The sequence below is a fragment of the Platalea leucorodia genome, assembly GCF_965183815.1.
Source record: "Platalea leucorodia genome assembly, chromosome: 7".
Lineage (NCBI taxonomy): Eukaryota > Metazoa > Chordata > Aves > Pelecaniformes > Threskiornithidae > Platalea > Platalea leucorodia.
In genome coordinates, this window is record NC_138829.1 from 9,018,107 (window position 1) to 9,043,461 (window position 25,355).

A 25,355-nucleotide genomic window follows, 5' to 3' on the forward strand; every position below is an offset into this window, starting at 1 on the left:
CAGGGATCGATGGTGGTACATTTTAACATCGTGGCATTTTATTTTGTTGCTATTATTCATTACTTTTGTCATTTTCAAATTTGTAATCAAATCTTTTAACTTTGCTACAATTAAATTCTCCCTTTTGGCTTGTCTGGAGCTAAGAGGGATCTTGGATAGGTGCGGCAGACATAAAAACGATGGTATCTCTAGAAACTGTGTCCGAATGAAGGAGCCGTGCAGATTAAATGCTTCCGATGCTTGTGCTGAATGACAAATGTCACTTTGAGGGTGGAAAAGTCAAGTGGCAAGACCAGGAGGAAAGCCTGGCCTGGCTTATGTTTTCCCGCAGCCCCGTGGCAGGTAGCAGAGGGGCCGCCCGCAGCTTCAGGAAATCCCATTTGCTCCCGCGGGCCAGCTCAAGAGGAGCTGGATGTTGTCAGACAGGAGAGGTCCGGAGAGGGATGGGAAGAGGGCCTGGGAAAGCTCCTAGAAAGATTAAAAAAAAAACAAAAAACAAAACCAAAGTGCTGTCCTCGGGATCTGTGATAAAGCATGGCCGTGGCTGCCAGCCCCTGCGCTCCCTGCATCACCGTAAAACTCCAAGGGGGAAGGCGGTGATATAAAGTGTGAAATTGCAGCAAAAAGGAAATACTTTCTCATGCAACTTGCAGTTGTTTTTCTTGCAGCTCGCAATTGAACTGTCACGCGCAGGAGGCCGAAGGGCTGCGGGTACAACGCTCAGGCGCGGGGCGTCCGCGGGGTAACCGGGACCCCCCGCCACCGCCGGCCGCGGCTGGTGCGCGGGGAGAGGCGAGCACCCCCGTTCCGCGGGGCGGGAGCTGCCGCCGGGGGAAGGGGCGCGCTGCCCTCCGGCTGCGCGGGGCCCGGCGGAGGAGCGGGAGGGGAGGGGGCGGCCCGGCAGCGAGGGTCCCGCCCGGGCGCCCGCCGGCGGAGGAGACCCCGCTCCGGGTTCCCCCTCTGCGCTCCGGGGGGGGGGGGCTTCGCCGGGGCGGGGAGGGGGGGGGGGTGGGCAGCGGAGGGGCCGGGCTTGCGGCTGATGGGGAGGGGGGCGCCGACAGCGCCAGCCCGGGCCGCGCCGCGCCGGCCCCGCCGCCTCCCCGGCGGCATGGGAGGAGAGGGGAGCGCGGCAGGGAGCCGCCCGCCGGGCCCCGGCATTGGCGGCGGCGCAGCAGCGCTGGCAGCGGCGGGGCCGGGAGCCGCCGGCCGCCGAGGGGAGGGGTCCGGCTCCGTGCGGTCGCGGCGGAGCCGGCGCTGCGGCAGCAGCAGGCGCGGCGGGGCGGAAGTCCTTTGTTGCAGCCGCGGCGGCAGCGGCAGCAGCAGCAGCGGCGGGAGCGGCGCGGGAAGCTCCCCCTCGGCGGCCGCCGCCTCTCCCCGCGCCGCGGGTAAGCGGGGCTGCGCGCCCCTCCGCGCCCTCCCGGGGGCCGCCGCCGGGCGCCGGGGAGCCGCGGCGGGGGGGGGGGGGGGAGGCGGTGCGCGGCGCGGCGGCCGCAGCTCCGCCGGCGGCGGGAGGTGGGAAGTGCCGAGCGGCGCCGGCCGCGGCATGGCCCGGCGCGGCGGGGCCCGCCATAGTGGCGCGGGGGCGGGGGGGGGGGGGGGAGCGGCGCTGCCAGGTAGGGGCTCTCCAGCCGCCGCCGGTCCCTGGCGAGCGGCCGCCGCGGTGACCTTGCGCCCGGCGGCCTGACGCGGCGCGGCGCCGCCGGGGCTGAGGCGGGGGCCGAGCGGCGCGGTTCGGGCGGGGGGCGGCGCGGGGGCCGCTCCACCTGCGGGGCGGGCGGCGGCGGCGGCGGGGCCCCGCGGAAGCGGGCGGGGGCGGCGGGGGGATGCTGCGCCGCGCGGCGGGGCGCCGGCGCCGCGGCGCGAGCAGCGGCCTAGGGAGGTGCAGGGGCGCGCGGCGGGAAGGGCAGCGCGCTGCCCTGCGCGCCCTGGGGCTCGCAGCCGCCGTAGACATCTCGAGTGCCGCTATCGCCGCCTGGCCCCGGCCCCCGCCGGCCGATCCCAGCGCTGCGTCCTCCTCCTTTTTTTTTTTTCTTTCAAAAGAAAAAAAAAAACCAACAAAAAATCCCCAACCTGAAAACTTCGAGCGAGTTGCAGTAGTTGAGCGAAAAGCTGAGCTGCAGCCTGGAGGGAATGCTCCACCCTGCCAGGCAGGAGACTTGGGTTTCACTGGGGGCTGGCAGTGGACAGGATCGCCTCGGAGGCGGCTGGAAAGGAAGGGGAATAGTTTTGTCACATAAAAACAAGCCCTGTGTTGCTCTGGGAGTGGTGTCGAAAGTCTCGTTCCCCAAAGGACTCCTCGGATAGAAAGGTAGTAAAAAGAGTAGAGGAAAGGGGACTGAAAACGCTGTGGGTTTGGGGCTGGGGTTGTATTCCTTTTTTTTTTCCCCCAGGGTTTTTTGTAACTCAGATTCTCAAGTTTGGCCTGTTTGTCGGCTGATAGACGAGTGCCGGTTCCTCTTGACACGTAGGCATTGGTAAATGGATAGCATAGGTTGGATGCTGTTTAATATTTGGATATTTACTGCCAGATTATGTCATTTGCTTGCATTATTTCCCTTGGACTAGAGTATCGCAAGGTACAGCACATACTGCAGAACTATCCAGGGCTGCAACAGTGTGGTGTTCCTTAGGCATTTAATTACATTAAACAAACATTCCTTTAATTAAAGGTGTTTGTTTAACATTCCTCATTACAGCTCTCGGAAAAACCCACACAGCAGCCGGGAGCAGGGGGGATGCGGGCTTCTCATTTTTACCGAATTACAACTTAAGCTTTCATGGCGAGCGGGGGAGAGGCGTTGAGACCATATGGCCGTGGGGAAAACCGGCCAAACGCGAACGGTTGCAGTGCTGGCAGAGATTTTCCTAGGCAGCAGCATAGCAAGTTGACAGGGCTGCGGAGAGATTTTTGGATGACTGGCCAGAAAACCTGAGGAGTAACAAGTCATATTAGTTGCATTCTGCTGCTGTTGGGAGCCAGCAGGCACCGGAGGGGGGTTCAAGGGGTGAGGGGTGGCTGCAGGAGGATGCAGGTAACGAAGACATGGGTTGGTGCTGCGTAGGAGGCTCGGAGAAGCAATAGAAGCCCCTTCTTCCCGCTAGCCAGAAAGTCTTGCGTGGAATAAGATCACAGGCTTAACAGATGCTTCAGCTCTGCTTGCACAAGTCTTTTCTTCATGCCATGTTGTCACTGGCACAGGAATTTGCAGCAGTTATGTTGAGAGTGCTCGTATCAACCAGTGATTTGGGTTTTTAGATGCTTTCTTACTTGAGTGTGCGAGGTTAACTGCTTCTTTCACAGATTTCCATTGCTGCTGACAGTGGAGAGCCCTGAAAGTCCGGGAGGGACAAAGCCTTAGGAGTTACCTATCTGCTGTATGGAACCAAAATAGCTGCTCAGAATTGAGATAATGAAAGTTTCCTGATAAAAATCCCAGTGTCCTTTCTCTTAGTTGTTACAGCTGGACCTCTCACTGGAGGCCTTCCGGCCCCCGCGCACAGAGCGTGAGAAGCCCCACGTGCGTTTTTCAGTTTGACCGGTGGTTGCCCAGCGGTTGGGTTACCCTGCCCTGCCCCTGCTTGGGCACGGCAGACACCGTCACCCAAAGAGGTCTGCTGCAGACACAGCCTGTGGGCCCAACAGCTGACATAATTTGCATGAAGACCATTTATATCCTCAAATTTATCTGGTAATTTTTACTTTGTTGTGCCATTGCAAAACTCTCTAGACTTAACTGGCTGTTGCCTTTTTTTCCCATATTAAACCTGTTTCATTGGATGGAGACCTTAAGAACTTTATTTTTATTTTATGTGCTGCAAGTAAAATGTGAAGCATTTAGGACCAGAGTCAGTGAAATCTGTAGTCTGGCCTGTGTGTCGCAAGTTACTGTGCTTCATTCATGTGCATCCAGCAAGCTGTTAGCCAAAGTACGACTTGTATGTAGCCAAGGATGCTTTCCTGGAAGGCACGCGGATCTTCATTTGAGGGTCTCAAGAGATGGCTAAACCACCAAGATGCCTCTTGAAGTTGAAAGTTAGGGTAACTCGGAGAGCCTAGATAAAAAGACTCCTCTTTCTGCTACAAGGCATAAATGGGGTGTCATAATTTTTCCCCACTAGTCGTTTCTTTTAAACATATCATTACCACGTTGCCTAACAACTTTTTACAACTGTAGAGGTGTCAGATAAAAGATAACTGTGACTTTCTAGAGTAATCATTTGTGGCTAGCAAGTTACTTTAAAAGACTGCATAAGCTCTCTCAGTACTTTTATTCCGTAGATTTGATCTAAAGTTGTTTGAAGTTGAGATGGGGCTTTAGTGCAAACTCCGTGTTCTTAATTGATTCACTCACGCTTTTCTGACACCTTATTCCTTGTCTTTCGAGGAGTGTTCTTAGCCAAGAACATCTTAACTAATTCTCAGTTAGCAGCCGAGAATCATAACTTGCTAAATTTTGACGGCTGTTTCTCATTTGCGGACATGGATGCTGAATCAGCGGAGAACTGCCTGCTGAGGAGGGATCGAGTGGCTCCGACAGCTCGTGGCTGGGGGCTCTGGAGCGTCTTACCTCTTCTCCCTGCTTCAGATCTAGCCCAGTGTCAGCTAAAGCTTGTTTCTCTACGTTGGCCACAAGTCTGTTTAAAATGAGTTGATTCAGCCATCAGGATGTGTCTGAAGATGAGTATCTACATCATTGGAAATGGCTTCACAACTAGCACGCCTGAAGGCAGCTGATTGGAAGGGCGGTGGGAGGAGGATAAATTACACCTTCAGTCCTTCGTAGCCCGAATAATGGAGCTTAATTAGATTTTCCCTGGCAGTACATGGAATTCTCATAATTGTTTTAATTCATGATCAAGGCTACGCGTGGGATGCGAACTGCATCTTATCCATACCTGCTGTTGAGGTGGACGGTGGTCGCCTGGCCCCAGGTTCTTTGCCATTTTTGCAACGTTTGTGTAAACCGAGGCACTCTCTGGGACTCTATAGTACCAGAGCAATCTCGGCGGCTTCCTCTTGAGAATATCTAGACAAAAGCTGTAGCCTGTCGACAGCTCCATGGGCAATGGACTAGCCGAACACCTAAGCTTCTCAGGCATCACGCAGAGAATTTAGACATGTTGTGTCGGATTTTCTCCTGAGCATCTAGATGCTGTCATTTAGGAATCCAGATTCTTCGGTGAATCTGACCCACAGAGGCAAAATAACTCTTTAGGGAGGAGAGTTCTTGGGAACCCGCGCCAGGGTGGGATATGGTGTCAGGCTGCGAGGGGGAATTGGCTTTCTGCTGCCCACGCGCTTGTTTCTTTGGATAACTGGGCGTTGTTTTCTTGAGGTTTTCCAGTCTCATTTTCTATTAGCACCAAATTCTCCACTCATTTATTATACTTTTGTCCAGCCTGCTCTTGGTTTCCAAAGCAAAGCAGCCAGTAACTCAGCGTGTAAGCGCTCCGTTTTTGCCTGCTCAGCAGTGGAAATGCTGGGTTTTGAAAACCACCTACTAATTTTAGGAGCCGAAAGGCTCCTAAATTCTGAACCTTGTGGTACATCTTTTTTAAAGACAGAGAAGTTAGCAAAAGAACTTTTCCAGTTCTTTGCTTGAAGACTCTTTTTACTTCTTTAGTTTTAAAACATCTCGGAAAATTTTAAACTTGAGGAAATGACAGAAGGCATGGAGCTATGGTAAATGCCTGTTCTTTCTTGTTAGCAGACTTCTAAACAGCGTATTTGGTTAGTGTAATAGTGCAACTTACCTTGTTCAGGGTAACATCAGAATAGTAATGGTATCTGAGTGGTGACTCAAAAGGAAAGAAAAAATCTGGTGGCAGACAAACAGCTTGAAACGAAGCGTGGCAGTATAAAAACAAAACATTTACTAGGAAAATAAAATGCATATGGAGACCTGGAGTTTGCAAATGGGAGTGAAATTACCTGACTCAAGTATCTTCACTTTTCATTCTCATATCAGATGCTTTTCTAGCATATTTCTTCAGAACACCTCTGCATCGTTCACTATTGCTGACGGTGTGGCCTGTTGCTGTGTTTACTGCACAAATCAATCATTGCTGAAGATGGGGTTACCTGCGTTCCTCGTGGACTTCCCTGTGATGTTTGTGACTACAGTGTCTGGGTGCTTCACAAAGGCAGCCTGCTAGTCCCTCAGGCAAGTGGCTGGCATTTCTCCTCTTTTTGAAACAGAAAAGAGTCAGAGAGGATCAGAAATACTTCAAAATTTTGGATTGACAAACTTGCCTCTGTAGAGCTTTAATTTTCCAAAGTACTTGGTGATTAATACATACAGAGGATAGCTTTCATTGGCCGCAGTTGCTGCCGATGGTGTTTCCCTGTGTGAAGAAATTGAACATCCAAAAAATGCAAGCCAGGCTTACAAAAAAAAAAAAAAAAAAAAAAAAAAAAAAAAAGGTTGAAATGACCTGTCCTGGCACTGATGGCAATGGGATGCAGTGCTCCAAGGCAGCGTTCGTCGCTGTGAGAGTCTCCTTTTTGTTCCCTGGTCTCATTCACTTCACATCCTCCAAATGGTGTGCCGAATGAGCAGGGATCTTGTGCTGTTGCTGCTCAGATCCATCTCTGGACAGATCCAGATGCACTGAGTAAGGAAGGGAGCCTTTGGTAAGAGGAGAGCTTGGAAGACTGTGCTACAATATATACATAAATGGCAGCTGAATTAATCCTGCATAAATTACGGCATTTCTTGTGTATACACTTAACTTTGAAACCTTGGGTTTTCTGCAAAAAGGACCTGTTTTTATTCCAATGCCTGCTTTTTTTCCAAAGCAAACTTCAAAAATAGTTTGCAGCATTGAACCACCCACATGGGTGATAAATGCAGATCTCTGCCATTTTAGCAAATAAAGTAACAAAATAATGGTAAATGATCATTTTCTGAGAGCTTGCTCTTGGTGGGAAGGAGTTTGTCAGCAAGCCCGTGGTATTTGCTGATGGCAAAGGGATGGCAGAATTGGGAATTTGGGGTTCAATTCCAGCTCTGATAGGGTGAATGCTGTAATTGTTTTCCACCCATGCCCCAGCAAAAGCATGTCTATTTTTTTTACCCCTTCTGCCCTAGCCCCTGCAACTTGGCTCTTCCCAGCCCCTTGCCCAAGCACCTACCCTCCATCATTTAGACGCTCATTGCACCCATTTTTAATTCCCACTGCTGCTTCCTAATCCCAGTCCCCCCCTCTTGGCTCAGCACTCCACTCCCAGCCTGCCTCTCCCTGCCCTCCCGATTTCCAGAAGCTTCCCCTCCCTTACAGTTCCCAATCTCCCTGAGTTTTCACTAAGTCTGCTCCTGGGTCTGGCTCTCATCAGCCAGAACCAGGCGTATTTTCCATCCAGCTGCCAGGAGGGATGCTAAAACCCAGCAGCGAGTCATGGTGCAGAGCAATCTCCAGCAAGCCCCGCTGCTGGTTCGTGACTTTTTAGAGGTGGCACATAGAATCACAGAATGGTTTGGGCTGGAAGGGACCTTTAGTGGTCACCTGGTCCAACCCCCCTGCAATGGGCAGGGACACCTTCAACTCGGTCAGGTTGCTCAGAGCCCCGTCCAACCTGACCTTGGACGTTTCCAGGGATGGGGCATCTACCACCTCTCTGGGCAACCTGTGCCAGTGCTTCACCACCCTCATCGTAAAAAAATTTCTTCCTTATATCTACCCTCAATCTACCCTCCTGTAGTTTAAAACCGTGGCAGAGCTCTCTGTGAAAGGGGGGTTTCACCCTGGGTGGGATGGCGCAGGCAGGCCCCTACGTACAAAGGAGCTGCTCGCAGCGAGGCTGTAATCTGATTTTAGTAACTAACAAAAGTCTTAAGTGTGAACAAACTGATAATTTTTATCTTCTCTTCCTCGAGCTTATAGCTTGGCCAAATTCAGGCAGGTTTTTATATTGTCACAACATACCCAAGACATAGCACTTTCTCCCATATGAAATCTCCCTTGAAAGATTTTGGAAGTGAAACTTTTTTTTATTTTGAAAAGAAAAAGTAATAATCTACATATATGACAGCTTTTTCTTGGCCTCATTTTGGCTGAAATTTTCTGTGGAGGGGAAAAAAAAATCCGTTCGAAGCAGACAATTCAGAAGGAAAGTTTTGCCTTTGCTGATTGAAATACGTCAAAGTTTTAAATAGCCCAACACAGGCTCTCATAGTGGGAAGTGTTGGCAGCTGTAAATATATAGTTACATAGAGCAGGTTAATACAGCATTCAGAGGGACGATGCCAGTACTTTCATTAACATAAATAACTTCAAACACTCTCTATTTTAATACCTATGTGTAGTACTACCGCGATAGAGGCCGGGTACATATCTGAGCACCTTGTCATCCTGGCCAAGTGACCTCATGCTTAGGCTGTTTTTTCCCGGAGTGGTGGTAGGAGGTGGGCATTGCCAGTGTGTCGTCGTGTATCAGGACAGTGCTGAAAGCTCTGCAAGAGTTCCCCTGTCAAAAGGGGAAATATATTTCACCTTTTTTAAAGAAGAAGGAAACTTGGAAACAATGAGTTTGTGTGCTGTCACTCCAGCAGCTGCCAGAGCGTTCGCACCACGTGGAAATGCCCCGGTCTGCGGTGTGTGCAGATAGTTTGTGACCTTCTTTTTCAGTACGGGCTTGCTGCTTGTACTGCTCTTCTGCTGTTGGAAGATACAATGGAGTACTTTTAGTGTACAGAAAAAATTTTAAATGAAAAAATTAAAATTTGCCACTTTATGAGGATGAGATTAAAACCCGCTGTCCTCAGCCTTTTCTTGTGATGGCAGTTCACACCAAGAGGCCAGTGGTGCCTTAGACTGCATCTGCTCACTTTCTTGTTGGTTTTCACTCTTATAATGTGGAAGTTGAAGTCAATTCTTTGTCATTATGCAGCTGCTGTTCTTAATACTTGATATAGTATACTGCATTATATTTTAAGTATCTAATGAATTACCTCAAATCCAAAACACATTAGCACTTGGAAGAATATGAAGTGCCCTTTTATTATTACTGGATGTTGAGAACTTGGCTATTTTTCAGAGAAACAACTGAACTCACCCAGTGAATTAGACAATAATCAATCTTCTGTAGAAAAGACATAAGTTGTTTCAGAGATTCTCCTACTTTCAAAGCCACCCTTTTGCAAATGAGGAGGAAAGCCATTAAATTAATTTCGTGCAACGAGTTGTATTTCTGCAGTGGACATCACTGGGCCACACTGGTCAGAGAATTATTATGGCAGCGTGCTCGCCTTGAGTTTTGGGTTTGGGGGATTGGGTTGAGAGGAGAGGAGCAGCTGCCGTTCAGATGCTCATCATCAGTGTAGTTCAACCCAAATCTCAAGATTCCTGTTGCCAGACAAGGTCTTGTGCTGGTGGTGATCCATAAGTACTGCTACATGAATTGGCAGTAAGGGAATATTGCTGGGCGCAGTGAGCCTGTTCTCGTCTTGAGAGCTTGAACGCATTTCTTCCGTGGCAGTGCTTCGTGGAATGAAGAAGAACGGTGACTTAACGTTAGGTTTGCTACTTAACAAGCCAGGCAACGCCTACGACTTGCAACTTCAGCGCTAATTGTGGAATTTGATTCCTCCACCCATTTCCCAGCCTTTAGGAGACGTAAGCTGTCAGGGGAGTAAGAAGAAATAGGGAGCATTTTTGTGTGTATTTTTTTAAAATTTTGGACAGTTGAAAGAATGGTTGCAAATCAATCCGTGCATTTCATTGAGTCATAAAATGCCATTTAATATATGTTGTTTGCTACTTTATTTGTACAACTCTCTTGCAGTTACTTGCATTGTTTGCAATAACCTTTCAAAATGTTCAGAATGCTTGTTATTGCTTTAGGTTTTTCATTTCAATTAGGGCGTTCTTTATACCTTCGTTTGGTTTCTCACCCCCCTCCCTGTGCAGTTAGTACAGATTATGTACATCAGTGAAGGTTTTCCAAAGTGAGTAGTGACTGGCTGTTGGATCTGGCCATACTTGGTTAAGTTTATCTTCTGTAAATCAAATGCACGCCTTCTGTGTATAATACGTTTTTCTGGATGTTTTTGTTAATATAAACCATTATGTTTTCTTCCTCTTTTCTCTTGAGGACAAATTAGTCCTTTCACTTACAGCAGCTTTCAGCACTCGCAGACCTTTCCCTCTAGTCTTTATCGAGGCTTCATTTCGCTGTGGCTCCACCTCTGCCTTGCTGTCCTTCACGGTTCTCCATTGCTGAATTTTTCTTTGTCCAGTCTCCCGTCCACGTGTTTTGGTTGTGCTACCGCGCCCTGACCGAGTGGTTCTGAGAGCAGCTGGAGGCACGGCGCGCGCCACTTCCTGCTCGCTGCAGTCGCGCGGCGGTCGCGCAGCTAGCCTGCTCGCCGCCCGCGGCGGCCTTCTGCGCGGGACGTGCCGTCGCGGCCGGGATGCCCTCCGCTTCCCAGAACGCGTTTGAGTTTGCAGTTCCTGGTTTGCAAGGCGCCGTGCAGAGAAGATTGGGACTGTCCCTGAGCTGCCCTGCGGAGCAAAACGTGTGTGGATGTAGCTTGTGTGGATGCTCCACTGATGTATCTTCTTAGTTTCTTTTAATGGGGAGGGAGAGACCAGTTTGAGCCTGGTCTGGTTTCCAGTATGTGTTGCATCATATCCCCGTTGGACTGACAGGTGAAAAAGGCAAGTTGAGACTGAAGAGTGGTTTCTTACAGTCAGCTTACCTTGTATAGGTGTTGTCCTGGGGCCATCTTACAGAAGTCTACCCTGTGAAGTTTTTGAAGCTCTGCATTCAGAATTCATATCTGAAAATCTTGACTGTAGGACTTTGAGATATATTTGCTAATTTATATTCTAGCAGCGTTGCTCTGATTGACATGTGTGGTGGTTATGTTTATTAGTTTACTAGTCTTGTAAGTCTAGTGGTGAGACCGTGGAATTATGGATGTTTTCGCTGGCATCAATACTCGTAGTAGTTACCAGTAAAGATATCCAGACGGGAAGCTGTACCGCAAACAGTGTGAGAATAGGACAATCTAGAGAAGAAAAAGATGGCAGTTCCTCCCTACATTTAAGTACGTTTTGCTTTTTTTGTGCTCACGATTTAACAGATGTCGTCTTCTTTATGCAGGGCTGTAATTGAAGTACAAGATGGCAAGAACCAGCCACAGCAACTATGTCCTTCAGCAGCTAAACAACCAAAGAGAGTGGGGCTTTCTGTGCGACTGCTGTATCGCTATCGATGATATTTATTTTCAAGCACATAAAGCAGTTCTTGCTGCGTGCAGCTCCTATTTTAGGATGTTTTTTATGAACCATCAACACACTACAGCCCAGCTGAACCTAAGCAACATGAAGATTAGCGCTGAATGCTTTGATCTTATTTTACAGTTCATGTATTTAGGAAAAATTATGACAGCCCCTGCCAATTTTGAGCAATTTAAAGTGGCCATGAACTATTTACAGCTATATAACGTACCTGAATGTCTAGAAGATATACAGGATACAGACTCGTCTAGTTTAAAATGTTCGTCTTCTGCCTCTAGCACCCAGAATAGTAAAATGATATTTGGCGTGAGAATGTACGAAGACACGCTCGCTAGAAATGGCAGCGAAGCAAACAGGTGGGGCATGGAGCCGCCAAGTTCAACAGTAAATACATCCCATAACAAAGAGCCTGATGAAGAAGCTTTGCAGCTAAGTAGCTTCCCCGAACAACTGTTTGACGTCTGCAAAAAAAGCACCACGTCCAAGTTCTCTCACACAAAAGAGCGCGTGTCCCACTCGCGCCGTTTTGGAAGGAGCTTCACCTGCGACAGCTGCGGGTTCAGTTTTAGCTGCGAAAAGCTACTGGATGAGCATGTGTTAACGTGCACTAACAGGCATTCTTACCAAAGTGCCCGGTACTACAGTGCCGAAAAAATAGACTTTAATGAAAAGGACTCTACTTCTAAAATAATCTCCACGCAAACAGAAAAATACAAGGGGGACTCGAGCCAAGCTGCAGACGATTCTTCGTCTCCCGTGTCCAACATCACAAGCAGAAAAAGCAGCACGGTTGCCTCCGAGACATCAGGTGAAGAAGGAAGTAGAGCCTCTGAGAGGAAGAGGATTATCATCAAGATGGAACCAGAGGACAATCCTGTAGATGAGCTGAAGGATTTTAATATTATTAAGGTGACAGATAAAGACTGCAACGAGTCTTCTGACAACGATGACCTAGATGATGAACAGGAAGAGCCGCTTTACAGATACTATGTTGAGGAAGAGATCAGAGAGAAGAGAAATGCTCGGAAGACTTTAAAACCCCGTTTATCCATGGATGAGGATGAACGAAAGTGCTTGAAGAGTCCGCGGCACCTTAGCAGGAAGGCTCCTTCAGTGCAGGAAGATGTGGAGAATGCTCCCTGTGAACTTTGTGGGCTAACCATCACCGAGGAAGATTTGTCCTCTCATTATTTATCCAAACACATAGAAAATATATGTGCTTGTGGCAAGTGTGGTCAAATACTGGTCAAAGGCAAGCAGTTACAGGACCATGCGCAGACATGTGGAGAACCCCAGGATCTGACCATGAACGGTATCAGAAATTCTGAGGAGAAAATGGACTTAGAAGAAAACCCCGAGGAGCAGTCAGAAATAAGGGACATGATGTTTGCAGAGATGCTAGAGGACTTCAGGGACAGTCATTTCCAAATGAACAGCCTTCAAAAAAAACAGTTATACAAGCATTCTGCCTGTCCTTTCCGATGCCCTAATTGCGGTCAGCGTTTTGAAACTGAAAACCTAGTGGTTGAACATATGTCAAACTGCCTGGAGCAAGATCTGTTCAAGAACTCCATGATGGAAGAGAACGAGAGGGATCACAGACGTAAGCATTTCTGCAATCTTTGTGGGAAAGGATTTTATCAGCGTTGCCACTTGCGGGAACACTATACCGTTCATACCAAGGAAAAACAGTTTGTTTGTCAGACATGTGGGAAGCAGTTCTTAAGAGAGCGCCAGTTGCGGCTCCACAATGATATGCACAAAGGCATGGCCAGGTATGTCTGTTCCATTTGTGATCAAGGAAACTTCCGAAAACATGACCATGTACGGCATATGATATCTCACTTATCAGCTGGAGAGACTATATGCCAGGTCTGCTTTCAGATATTCCCAAATAATGAGCAACTGGAGCAGCACATGGATGTTCACCTGTATACATGTGGAGTATGTGGAGCAAAATTTAATTTGAGGAAAGATATGAGATCTCACTATAATGCCAAGCATTTGAAAAGAACATAAGTGTAAACATACTGTTAAAGCATTAAGTTGGCAGCAGAGAGAACACCAAAGCAAGGCATACAGTATAGTAGACAAAAATTGAGAAAAAAAAAAAAAAAAAAAAAAAAGAAAATAAGCCTCTTTTTTATTATTTTTTTTAAGACCCTCCTAACCATAGGTGTCTATTTAGGCTCATTAAGTATATAGCTTTGAAAAGCATCATGTGTTTAATTATTACATTTTCACTGTTTCCTAATACCAGTTTCTGTTCTTAATTTTATTGTTTTACTAAGTAGATATACAAATCATTATTTTTAAACTGTAGATTAAAAGCACAATGTTACCCCTTCACTGACTGCTATTAAACAGTTCTCGGATCCATGTCCGTAAGATGAGTGCTTTAATATTTCCATGTGTTGTTTCTTCATGTGAAAATTTTAGATCACAGCGATTAATGTGCAAAAGCATAATTGTTCATAATCCCCAAATTAATTTTCAAAATGAAAAAAAAAAAACCCAACCCAATGCCGAGAAATAATCCTTTGCTCTCAGACTCTGCTGTAAGGGCAGAGCTGGCTGTCCTGGTCCTCTGCTTCTTGGCTTTGTTGGAACGTGCATCCCAGGGGTGAGAGCACGTAGGCTCAGTTAAACCTTGCAGACTTGGACTGGTGTGCGCAAGGGGAAAGGGAGTTAATGACTGTCGGGATAACCGAGGAGTTCCCAGCAAAGTGGTCATTTTCCAGACTTGAAATCCTAGCAGAACTGTACAACTGATGTTGGCCTTTCGTTTTCTGTCTGTCCCTACGTGGGTATATATAACCTGCTTGTTCTGATATACAAGGGAAGAGTGGCTGTGGTGGATTGCTAGGAATGCAGAATGGCGATGTGCATTGAAGACTGCATTTCTCAGCCTAGCTGTAAATGGTGCCTTGCTGCTTGGGTTGGAAAGTTAAAAGTGGGATGGGTGTGAAGATAGTCCCATCGCTTGGGCGGGGAGGGAAAGGGGGAGCGCGGCTCATGTGAACCTTAGTTTTTTTTGTTTCTTGTTTTCATAATGCTTTCTGAATGTTCTGTTTTTCAACAAGAATATAACAAGAAAAGACTGCAGAGTTTGCTTAATAAATGTAAAGACATTTTATGCCTTTTAAGATTCCTTTCTGATTCTAGTATAGCCCTAATCTGCGTAGCTTGTCTCTTAATTGAATTGAATTTAAAAATCCTACTAAGTACCAGCTGACATCAATTCGGTGAGGCAGTTTGGCCTTTCAGAGAACAACTGGCTTTGACTCTTGCGCACCAGCTGTCTAAACGTTTGTTAAGTGCGTGATTTTTATGGGGGGAGGAAAGGATCCTAATATGTAATGGTAGAGAAAACTATTAAAAAAAAAAAGCTAGCAGTACTTTCTCCCAGCAGATCTCACTTTATCAAAGAGGGTAGTAATGCTGTTTCCCACTGAGCTGTGGAGGAAGGAAAGCACTTTAGATCAGCAATTAAGGCAGTTAGACTACATGATCGTTGTAGGTCCCTCCCAACTGAAATATTCTGTTCTGTCACCTCGCGCACCAGTGGTGGGGCTGAGAATAGGAGCTAGGAGCTGAGGGTCTAGTCCAGGGCTTTCACGCGCTAGTCGCTGTCGGAGTTGAGTTTTGATCCCTTGTTTCTTGGAGATTACAAGGGGTATCAAGCTTTAATGTTAGACAATTAGAGAAATTAATACAGTTCAGAATCTCCACTATAGCTATTTAAATTAGTATGAGTTGCCTTGCATTTATTCAGTTTTAGATGTGCATTAGAATTTCTCTTGCTTGGTAGACGTGTGCGTTTCTGCAGTGGTGGAGAAGGACCCCGCCACCAGACCTCCATCCTGAGCCGGCGGCTGGCTCCCCAGGCGCCGACTGCTTCAGGTGCAGTCCGGGCCTTCAACGTTTTGCCTTAACTGCTCAGTCCAGTGTTTTCTTGTATGATGCAGAAGCCAACCAAGTCCTTAATAACACTGGGGCCAAAAAGACCACGGACATGAATGCACTCCAGCATTTAAATTAATTCCAAGCTTCCCCCTTCTTTGGATTTATTCCACATTCCCCATCCCAACCCAGACTGAAGCTCTGTGTGTAAGTTCAAAGAATATGTGGGATGGGTATTTTAACACTTTTTAGCACTGGAATCAGTGCTAAGGTGATTATAAGACTCTTCAAGAGACAAAATATTGAACTATAATGATCGTCTTAGAGATGAAGTAGCTAGCCAGGTGCTGTAGTGGAAGAGTTGGGTTAATACACTGCACACAGCAATTCTCTGTCATGCAGGTTATCCCTTACGGTATCAGCTATGGCTGGACTGGGAAAAGCAGCCAAGGGAAATGAGGGAGAACTGGAGGGCTCTGGGGGAGTTGGCAGAAGAGTCTTGTGGCGCTGGGGGAGCGGGAAGGCTGAGTGGGAGAGGAGGTCCTGAGTGGGAGGGAGTGGCGAAGGCTGGGGGGCAGGATTAGAGCTGTGCAGTAGGAAGCAAATCCCAAAGGTGGCATGGAGGGGGCGGCTGGAGGAGTGGATAAAATGTCCCGTAGATGCCTGTGAGACCCGAGTGAGAATGACTCGGCTTGGCTGGGAGAGCTGTCGGCCTGGGTGACGAGCTCACGGCAGCACAAACTCGGAGCACGGATTGCGTACAGCCAGCCCCGGTGCTGCAGTGGCACAGCAAAGCCTAGATCAAAGACCTTGCTGAGGAGGTGTCCTCTGCGGACTAAGAGATCATTCCTGAACACAGCGAAGGGCTAAGGGTGATTTATGGAGACGCCTGCTCAGGGTCAGGAGCCCTTGTTTACAATGTATTGGTCTGAACTTGACCCAAAAACATTTCACAAAAAAAGTTACTTCCTAGTGTAAGTAGACCTGCCAACTACAGAAGTTAAATGGAGGAACGGGGAATGATGGTATTTATGTGTACTATCTAACTTTATAAGCACCCTGGAATACCTTTGTTTTTCAATTATAAGCTGTGTTGTAGTAGCCTTTCAAAGGAGAGTTTGTTAAACCTTTCCAACTGAACTTGAATTAATGTTTTTTCCTGTTCTTGTGAAACAAAACCCAGTGCCTTGGAGATCACGTCTATGAATGTCCAGACTAAGGCTCGACAAGAGCATGAATTGCACGGCAGGGGAGCTTAGGAGTGGATCTACTTGTATGTAGGCAGAGAAAACCAGAATGACTGAAGTGGCCTGAAAAGTGATAAAGGGGAGTATAGGGGAACAAATCAAAGGTACTAGGGCATAAACAAGACAGCCCGGCTTGCAAGTAGATGGGGAGAGTGTTTATGGTGCTGTGTAAAGGCATGCAGGGGAACAGCATGGGACTATTGAAGAAAAGGCCTGGAGTGACAGGAGGAATTTGGCTGCTGTCAACAGGGAGAAGGGGTGGGTGCTGAGGGCTGGGACTGGTCCTGGTCACTCCTGGGAACAGGGGTGTTCTCCCCAGAATGGGACAACATCCGCAAGAGAGTGAGATGGTGGTGTTTCAGCGCTCCTACTGTGATAAAAATGACTTACTGTGGAGACAGAATGAAAGCAGACCTGAAAAAACAACAATTGCAGTTACGATATCCTAGAAGTCTTGCTGTTACTTGAAAGATAGTGAAGGGGAAGCAAAAATACTTCATTTAGAGTTCTGTTTCCTCTAACAAATTTGTACTTCTCAGTCATCATAACATAGTTCCTTTGCATCTCCTTATTGCGCTACATGGACTGTTAGAGTGTAAAAGCACTTAAGGATCTTTGAGGATGGAGATGTAAGCGTATCACATTGCACAAGGCGTAGCCAGAAAGAAAAAGGCTTGCTGGATGCTCTGACTTATATTTTTAAGTGATTTGCTATTCTCATTTTGGGAGGACCTCTCTCTGTTCTGTTGTTGTCCTCATTTTGGCAGTGGTGTGTGCTGCGACCCCGAAAATAATTTGTAAGTAGCCAGTCTAGCTCTTAGCTTTCAGGATTTATTGAAAGTTTAAAAAAGGGAATTCATGAAGACCTGGAATGAGCTATAAAATGTCACAGAAGCTGTCGAGCTTCTTTTTCTGTTTCAGAGGAGACGTTTCAAATGTTAAAATATATATATGTATATACTTGTAAATGCTTACTGGCAACTTGTTAATTCAAAGAGTATTTACATTTGTGTATAACGATATTTGTAGCCAACAGGTCTGTGGAAATATCTTGATTTGAATAGATTAGAATATCACAGAATTCTAAGAATTTATGCTTTTATTAGGGTACTTCTCTATGTAATATTTTCAGTTAATGGAGAAAATACAATTCAGCATATTTTTTATTCAAAGCTGAAGACAGAAAATGTACTGCCGTGGAGAATATATTAAAAATACATTGTTATAAAAGCGAATACTTTGACTACACTATTGTATTTGAACACACTAGTGCTAAAACATCAAGAGTATCTTGGCTATTGGTGAGGACCGAAGTTTGCTCCTGAAGGCAGTGCCACCTTGAGCCCCGGCAGCCCCTTCCTCCTCCCCACCTTCAGCTCGCGTATCCCGTGTGTGCCACCCGCCCCGTTGCCAAAAAGCGCGTATTTATGTAGCTTCACAATGAACTGAATCAAACAACGCGCTTTTTTTTAGTGCCCGTGGGGCTATTTTTTGGCTGGACTGATTCCCTGCTGTGTTTCCCTCTCCAGCTCTATGTCAGATCTTGCGCTAGCACAATAGAAGGGGTGGCACGGGGGAGAAATGGAGTGGCTGGGAGGGGGCTCGTTTGCTTAAACCAGCTGTGCCAGAACTCCACGCAGGGCCCGAGCTTAACTCGGTCTCTGTCTCCCCCAAGCATCCTCGTGGAAGCTGAACTCTTACATTCGTCTCCTATTTCCTGATAAGGGAAAAAGGCAGCCCAGCCTCTCACGTACAAATGAGACATATCTATGCTATCTGCCCTCTTTATGAGAACTGGAAGCCTTCCTGCGTTCAGCTCACCCCTCAGATATGCTCTGGAGCTTTCTTAGTCTTTCTTGAAACAGACTACGTAGCGCTCCACGCCACTGGGTTTGTGTGGCTGGCCTGGCCCGAGGCCGGGAATGAGCTGGGCCCCTTCTCCGGCCAAACACCAGGAACGGCTCCCACCTTCCTCTTGGCCTTGGTGCCCTCCAGCTGTGGGCCCAGCTGTGGCCGTGCTGCCCACGCTCGGCAGCTGGGCTCCTGCTGCCCTGCGCCCCTCGCCGCTCACAGCGTGCGCTTTTCTGGGTGTCGCCGTAAGGGGAGACATCTCATTTTTGGTCTAATATTGAAAGCTCGGGGTGATTCCTTGAGTAAGTTAAGGAGATGCTGGCAGTATCTGTTACTATCCCCGTGTGCCTGCTTCTGACTTCTAAGTGCCTCCTAATCTGAAAGGGTTAAAAACCAAATATTCTGACTTCCCCAATTCTCAGTTGGTTTGATGCTTGTCACAGACTTAAAGACCTACAAGATGAAGCATGACTAATTTGACTTTATAAAGTCTGCTGAAGGCTAGAAATTAGGAACATGTTTTTAAAAGCTGACATTTCTGTAGTTCTCGGCTATAAATCAGTTTTCTGTGTTTTCTTCCAACTTCCAAAAAACTCGTAAAATATTGCTGTGCAGTGTATTCTTGAGACGTGTTAGTAGGCTGAGATTTTGAAGGGGGAAGATGCCAAAAAACAGGGCACATTTTATAAATTGTCTTCTGCCACTTTTACAGTCACTTATACAGTTCTGGAATGAATTGTGATTTTATTTTATTTTTTCATGCAGAAAGACAAATCTTAATTTGTTACAGGGCAACAGAGCTCATGACTCAGGAGTCAGTTCATCATGACTATAAATACTCAGCCGTGAAACAAACAGCCCATGTTCGTTTTCATATACTTGAATGACCAGTGCCAACTTTACAAGAGAAATGCTATCGGATCTTTCATTGGGTCTTTTTTGCCCTCAAATGTCTTGTAGGGTGTTTTTTTTTTTTATTTAAGTCATAGGAAAACAATATTGTGCATCATGCTTTTAGAGAAGCTGTTCTCAGTAATTTGTGCACATTCCCTATATAAAAGTAGTTGAAAATATGTTTTTAAAGTTTCGTATTAATGTATTCAAGGGAACATAACAAAATTATGAGATATCAGGAGATAGTCCAAGGCCAGATATTTTTTTTTGCGTAGCTAGTGTGGCACACCTCACCCCAAGAACACGGAATTTCAGAAGCGGTCAGTATCTTTGATTCTCTTGCAAGAAAACAAAAGGGTTTAATCCTTCCCTGTGCCTTGTGGCATACTAAAACTATAGTAAATCTTCCTGCAGCTACAACCACAAAAACAATGCTGCATCTAGCATTTCCTATGGGAGAAAAAAAAACAAACTAGCCCTTTCAGAGCTGTTCAAGAACTTCCCTCTCTGACGAAGTCCTGATGCTGCTGTTGTTTTCACTCAAACTCAACTGTGATTCGCATCAATGAGATTTTGGGGTGTACTTTTTTTTTGCTTGCAAATAAGAGATGATCTCAGATAAGTATGTCTTGTGGTTCTGTAGACATTCCAAGACTCCTGACAGGGAATGAGAATAGAGCATTCCTTAAAGGCCTCCAAATCCTGGAAGCTGTGTGGACTGTGGGAAATCCACGGGAAATCAGGACTGTCTGCAAATCCTTGGTTTCTCAAGCTGTCTGTCAGGCAAAGTGCCACCAGTGTCAGCAATCGCCAAGGTCTCTGCAGCAGCAGCGTTGCCAACGTGAAAGATGCAAAAATCAGTCTTTCCCCATCTCTTCTCTGCCATCCCCCCTGACAACATGGTTGCTATTTTAAAAATTCATCCTTTTGGCTCTTCTATTTGCCTTCTGTTTTTTTTGGAAATGGGAAGATGTGCTTTCTTCCTGTTTTAAAGCAATGAGTAGGGCTAGGAACTTGCCTTTTTTAATAGTTCTCACATGTTCAATTGAACCTACACAACTCAGTAATACCTATTCTCTCCTTTTTTAGGTGACCATCCCACTACATTGGGGATGGTCACCAGAGGGACTTCTGCTTCTGACTCCCCAGAAAATGAACGGGAGAAATAATACAATGTCCTTCTCTCCATGGCAAAAGCCCCAAGACCATGAAAGTTTGTGGAAATGCAGATATGCTGGCTAAAAATAGAGTTTGCTGAATACCATAGATGATTACTTTTGGTTTTGGCAATAGATACGCCAGACTTCTGGTATCAGTTACGCTCCTTCCTTTTACACAAGTCATCATCAGAGCATTTATTCAGGAAGCTAAAGATGGTGCCTCTGTTTCCTCCCTGCCTGGGGGGTTCCTACTGGTACCTACTGGTAGACAGTCCCAACTACCAAGCTACTGAGGTTCTGGTTTCTGGCCATTGGTTATTTAATTATTTGTACAAAGCAGAAACATTTTAAGAGATGAAATCTAGAATATCCCTCCTTCAGGAAAAGGATAGATACAGTAGTGTTGTAGAAGGAGGAAAAACAGGGCAAGATCCCTTGGAACTGATGAAGAAATTGTCTTAGTACATCCCACAGCCCAGGAGAGAGCTTGGATCTCTGAGCTGCATTGCTGTCAGGTAGATTAAATAGAATTTGTGTACACTTACATATGCTGTAAAGCATGACACTGGCACAGTCTGCATGCCTGGAACTATGAGGATCAGCCCCACCTAGTCTGCTTTCAGACGGGGTTGTGTTTCACTCACATTTTACTGGCTGTTGCTAACATGGTCAGTTCTGCCAGAAAAGACAGAGGTCCTGATGAGCAGTAACTTAAAAACTGAAAAGTAAGTCAGTCAATTAAGACACAAGAAATCTTATGGTAATTGTTAGAGTTCTTTCAGCTTTCGTTTGCTGTGCAAAGAGTTAAATAGTTCAAAGGCAGTTTCCTTTGGAGAATGTTTATTTGATTGAGTTCAGTGTGGCTTAGACCCCAAATAGAAATACTAGCTTCAAACAGAGCACTACTATGAAAGCAGGAGTCGTCTGTGGCCTTCCAGACCTCACAAGCTATGTTGGTTTGTTACACAGAGTCAAAACAAAGATGTCCCTTAAAACACATGTACATTAATTCAGTGTATTTCACACACCACGATCTTTTATCTCAGATCTGCTTTTCTCCCCAGTCATTGGGGCTGTGCCAAAGTCACTGAGATCCTGGATGAGCGATAGATTTCTCAGTAAAAAGCATATAGGGTAGACTGTCCAGGCTACTTAGATCATTAGAGAACAGGCTTTGAGCGCTACTGCTCCTGTTTACTAAGCTTGAAGTCCTGCATCCTTAGGATTTTGGAACAGTGATTATCTTTGCTTCTTGATTCCCTTTACATTGCAGAAAACAGCGTGAGGAAGAACACAGTGGGTGCTTCTTTTAAATGGAGCCTGGCAGATCTTGTTAGCTGGGGGGTGTTGGTTTTTTGTTTTTCAGGTCCTTAGCTGGCTGAATCTTCAGACTTCTAATAAATGCACTAAGCATTAAAAAAACATTATTAATACATGATGAGATACGCCAAGTTCAACCACTTAATGTAACAGTCAAACCCATGCAGATGCTATTAGTACAGGAACCTGATATCATGCCAAATCTGGAGGGTTATCTTTGATCTCTCTCCAGATCCTCCTTTTATTTGTAAACATCCAGCTAATCACAGACTTCCTCTGACTTTTATGAAGTGGAAGAAACTGCATCCTTTGCAATGTCTGTGAAGTGCTTTAACTTTGCAGATGTTCATGGGTTTGTGCGATGGGGAGGGATGGGCTCCATCTGGTGGCTAACTGGAAACATGCATATTTCTATTTAAAAAGCTCAAACGTTTCTACAGTTGAGCAGAGTTTACCGTGTGAAGAGTGAAGCAGATCCTCTTGCAGCTGTGCAGTCCTAAAACAACTTCTGTTTTTAGGGTAGCTAGAGGATTTTGGAGTCTGGGAGGAGGGCACAACATTTTACCTCTAATCTAGCATACTGTGGGCTGAAAGCTATTACCAGTGCCAGCAGTTCTCTGGTGTTCACAGTTCCGTATGTACACTGCACCACCGCAGTTGGCACCGATTAACAGTATTTTTGCAGTCTCATCGGAAAAATGTAATTTAATATTCACAGGCAACCCACCTTCCCACACTCAGAGGTGGTCCCAACACAGAATAGTCGGTGTATTTGAGGGCGGTGGTGTAAAGAAGCTCAGTCGTGCCGCGTGAGCCGTGTATGATCTGCAAATAAGAGAGATCTTTGACTGTAAAATGCAGCCTGGCATCTTAATAAACAGCAATGTTAAACACTTATGTTGCCTGGGGAAAAATAATGTTCACATGCATACTGTAGTTAGAATACCTTTTTTTCTCCTTTGTTAGCTTACAAACAAAAAAAGGCATTTCCTGACCTTTGAGCTAGTCAAGTAAGGGCTACTTTGAGATAACAGCATCAGTCCAATGAATCCCCAACAAGATTCGAAGAATGTATTAGGTAGACACGTGGACCTGCTGCCAGAACCAGCAGTACTTTGAAGCTAGCAGTTTGCCTGCTTCCCCATGTTCACATCGCCCTCCTGGCATGAAACCAAAGCCATTTGTCCCAGGTTGCTTTTTTGCCCACCACCAAGTACGTGGCATGGCACAGAGGGCAGATATAATAGACAGACAGTTCTGGGCCTGGCATATGCTGTGTGGGTCCGGCCACACGTCACACGGGGCATCCTGTAATGCACACGGACGTGTGGAGCACCACGCTCAAGGCTTTCCTCTCAAGGGCGTGCCAGGGAATTCAGCCCTGAGCTGGCCTTGAGGATGCTCTAGCAGGTAAGTAATGCAGACAGCTGATAAACCTGGCTTCACGTGCAGCCTTCAAGCCTTTCCTGCTCTGCAGCGTAGACACAACCAGGGCTGCCACAGTGTGCATAGAAACATCAAGTGTAAATCAGCCAGAAGTCGGACAATCGTATACTTTGTACAATGTGATTTACATATCCAGAGAAAGAAGTCAGTGTACCCAGAAAAACAACCCTGAGGATTGTCTTTAAAAGTTACATCCACGTGTTTCCAATTTCTTGACTGTTCGTACTGGATACAAACCTGCTTATATTTGTCATAAATTAGTTTGGTCGAAAGAGACTTACAGGAATTGTAAATATTTATATCATTTATCTGCATTTAACTTAACTTAAAATAAGAGTTTGGGAGGGGGGTTAAGTAAATATATAACAGTTACCTCTGAGTTAGGCAAGGGAAAAAAACAAACAAACCAAACAGAGGCAAATACGAAGCAGTAAGAAGTATTCCAGGGTGGGGGTGTTCCAAGCTATGGGAAGTCCAGGCTGAGGGGAAACAACACTCGTGCAATTTTTTGAGCATCCACTAAGCCAAGCCATAAACCACTGCTGGAAAGTAACGCGTACAGTATCAAAAATAACTTCTGGGAGGCTTGGGAAGTGAAGTTTTTCTTCAGCAAATCTTTAGCTGTTTTGAAAAGGGAAGGCAAAGGAGAAGGAAACCACCAAAAGTTTCTGAATCAAGATCAAAACATTGTTTAAGGTTGTGTTTTGGTGGGGTAGGGGCTGAAGGAGATGAACCGTACGGCTTTTAAACAGAGTTCCTGACTGTGCTGGGTGCTCTGAATAAGGCTGAAGGACGGGTATTTAGAGCAAAACCACACCGTAGTGAGGTGGGAGGGACCACATCATGTTAGCAAATACAGTACTGGCGTGTGGGCTTCTGACTTTTAATATTTTTCTTGCATTTCTTTTCTGCATGGCAGTAGTGAAATAGGGGCTTCTAAGCTTCTGAACAACTGAGAGAACCAGGTTTGAAGAAGACATGAGGAAGAACTGGTCGGCAAAAGATTTCATAAAAACTCAGAACCGCGTGTGCCAGGTCTGAATTGGCACCACCTTTGCTTTTTTGACATACTGCAACAGTCGCAAAAGGCACCAAAGCAGTCAAATTAGAACATGCAGTAAAAGTTGTTTTGGACTCTTCTCTGTATTATAAAACTTACTTCCTTGTGACTACTACTTACACCTGTTAAAGACAAATTTGAAGTCTCCTTTCGTGGAGCAGACAGCCAAAAGAGGCAGATGCCAGGTGTTAAGGGCTGCACTGAAATGAGCGTGCAGAATTTGCTATTCACGTGCTGGAGTGCTCCTTTTCTGAAATGAGGCTTCTTAGAGTGTCTGTCAAAAACTGTTTAGATTTTTTAGTTCAAACATTAGAAGTGTATACTCGTGAACTAAAACTTATGTATTTTCAGACAGTTACAATGCTAAACTATCAAGCGTTAAAAAAGTGGAAAAAAAATTTAATCTGGAATACAAGGTGAAAAAAAAATCTTAAAAACTGAGGACAGAGGGTCCCTGAGGAAGGACAGGATGGTGAGAAAGATCCCGCTGACCCGATTCCCCCTGCTGCCATGATCATCATTTGCAAGCTGAAGAGGACCTTCCATGGAGCACAGTGCTTGTATGTGGAGAGTAAAGAAATGGTGCTCTGGTCTTATCACAAGAACGGTGAAAAATTTTTACCAACAAGGAGCTGAGTAAATGTGAAATAATCTTCACAGGGCACAGGGTGCACCTTGTTCTGGATCTAAGCCTTGCAAAAGCTGGCTTGAAGAGGAGAATCAGGCATACATGTTCAGATTTGAGCATTTTAGGAATCCTAATGTTTCCAGCTAAAATAATGGGGGGGAAAAAAACTCACCAAAAAACCAACAAGGCAGTAAATGTTTCAAATTAGGGCCAGCATGGATTAAAAAAATATTAATTTCTCTTGCTTCCCCCAGACAACAGTGGATCAGATTGAGACATGTAAGCAGACTAAACGTGCTGATCTATATTCTGCTGTAGTTACGCATCTTACTAATTCTGCTCATGACTATAAAAGGATGTTTCATTGTGCAGTATAACTGTTATCTCAAGAAGAGTCTGTCTATAATTTTATTTATAATTGGCATCATTTTCATTGCTGTTGTTATGAAGTGTGTAAAATATTGTCTGTATTGCAGCTTGTATAGGGCATGTGTCTGTGCTTGCTTTACTCTTTTTGAGTTTATAAAGTTGCTATACAAATGCAAGAAAAGATGTTCAGATATCTTTGAATGTGGTTGCTTAATCTAATTACATAGCCCCAA

At 45.9% G+C, this 25,355-nt stretch overlaps 1 protein-coding gene across 3 annotated transcripts; it reads left to right on the top strand.

Moving 5' to 3' along the window:
- Positions 1-1,319: 1,319 nt before the first annotated feature.
- Positions 1,320-25,090, top strand: ZBTB1 (zinc finger and BTB domain containing 1). 3 transcript variants are annotated; one of them, XM_082318294.1, is made up of 3 exons: positions 1,320-1,385; positions 11,108-13,019; positions 23,985-25,090. In XM_082318294.1, exons 2-3 carry the CDS (start codon positions 11,128-11,130, stop codon positions 24,019-24,021), a joined length of 1,929 nt encoding a protein of 642 aa, XP_082174420.1. In that variant the 5' UTR covers positions 1,320-1,385; positions 11,108-11,127; the 3' UTR covers positions 24,022-25,090. The 3 variants fall into 3 exon arrangements, with proteins under 3 accessions (XP_082174420.1, XP_082174421.1, XP_082174419.1); XM_082318295.1 differs by having other exon boundaries at positions 11,108-12,847; XM_082318293.1 differs by lacking the exon at positions 23,985-25,090 and having other exon boundaries at positions 11,108-14,161.
- The last annotated feature ends 265 nt before the right edge of the window (positions 25,091-25,355 follow it).

Bases quoted from the DNA above. Each gene is read 5' to 3' on its own strand.
- ZBTB1 (XM_082318293.1), top strand. From the start codon at position 11,128: ATGGCAAGAACCAGCCACAGCAACTATGTCCTTCAGCAGCTAAACAAC.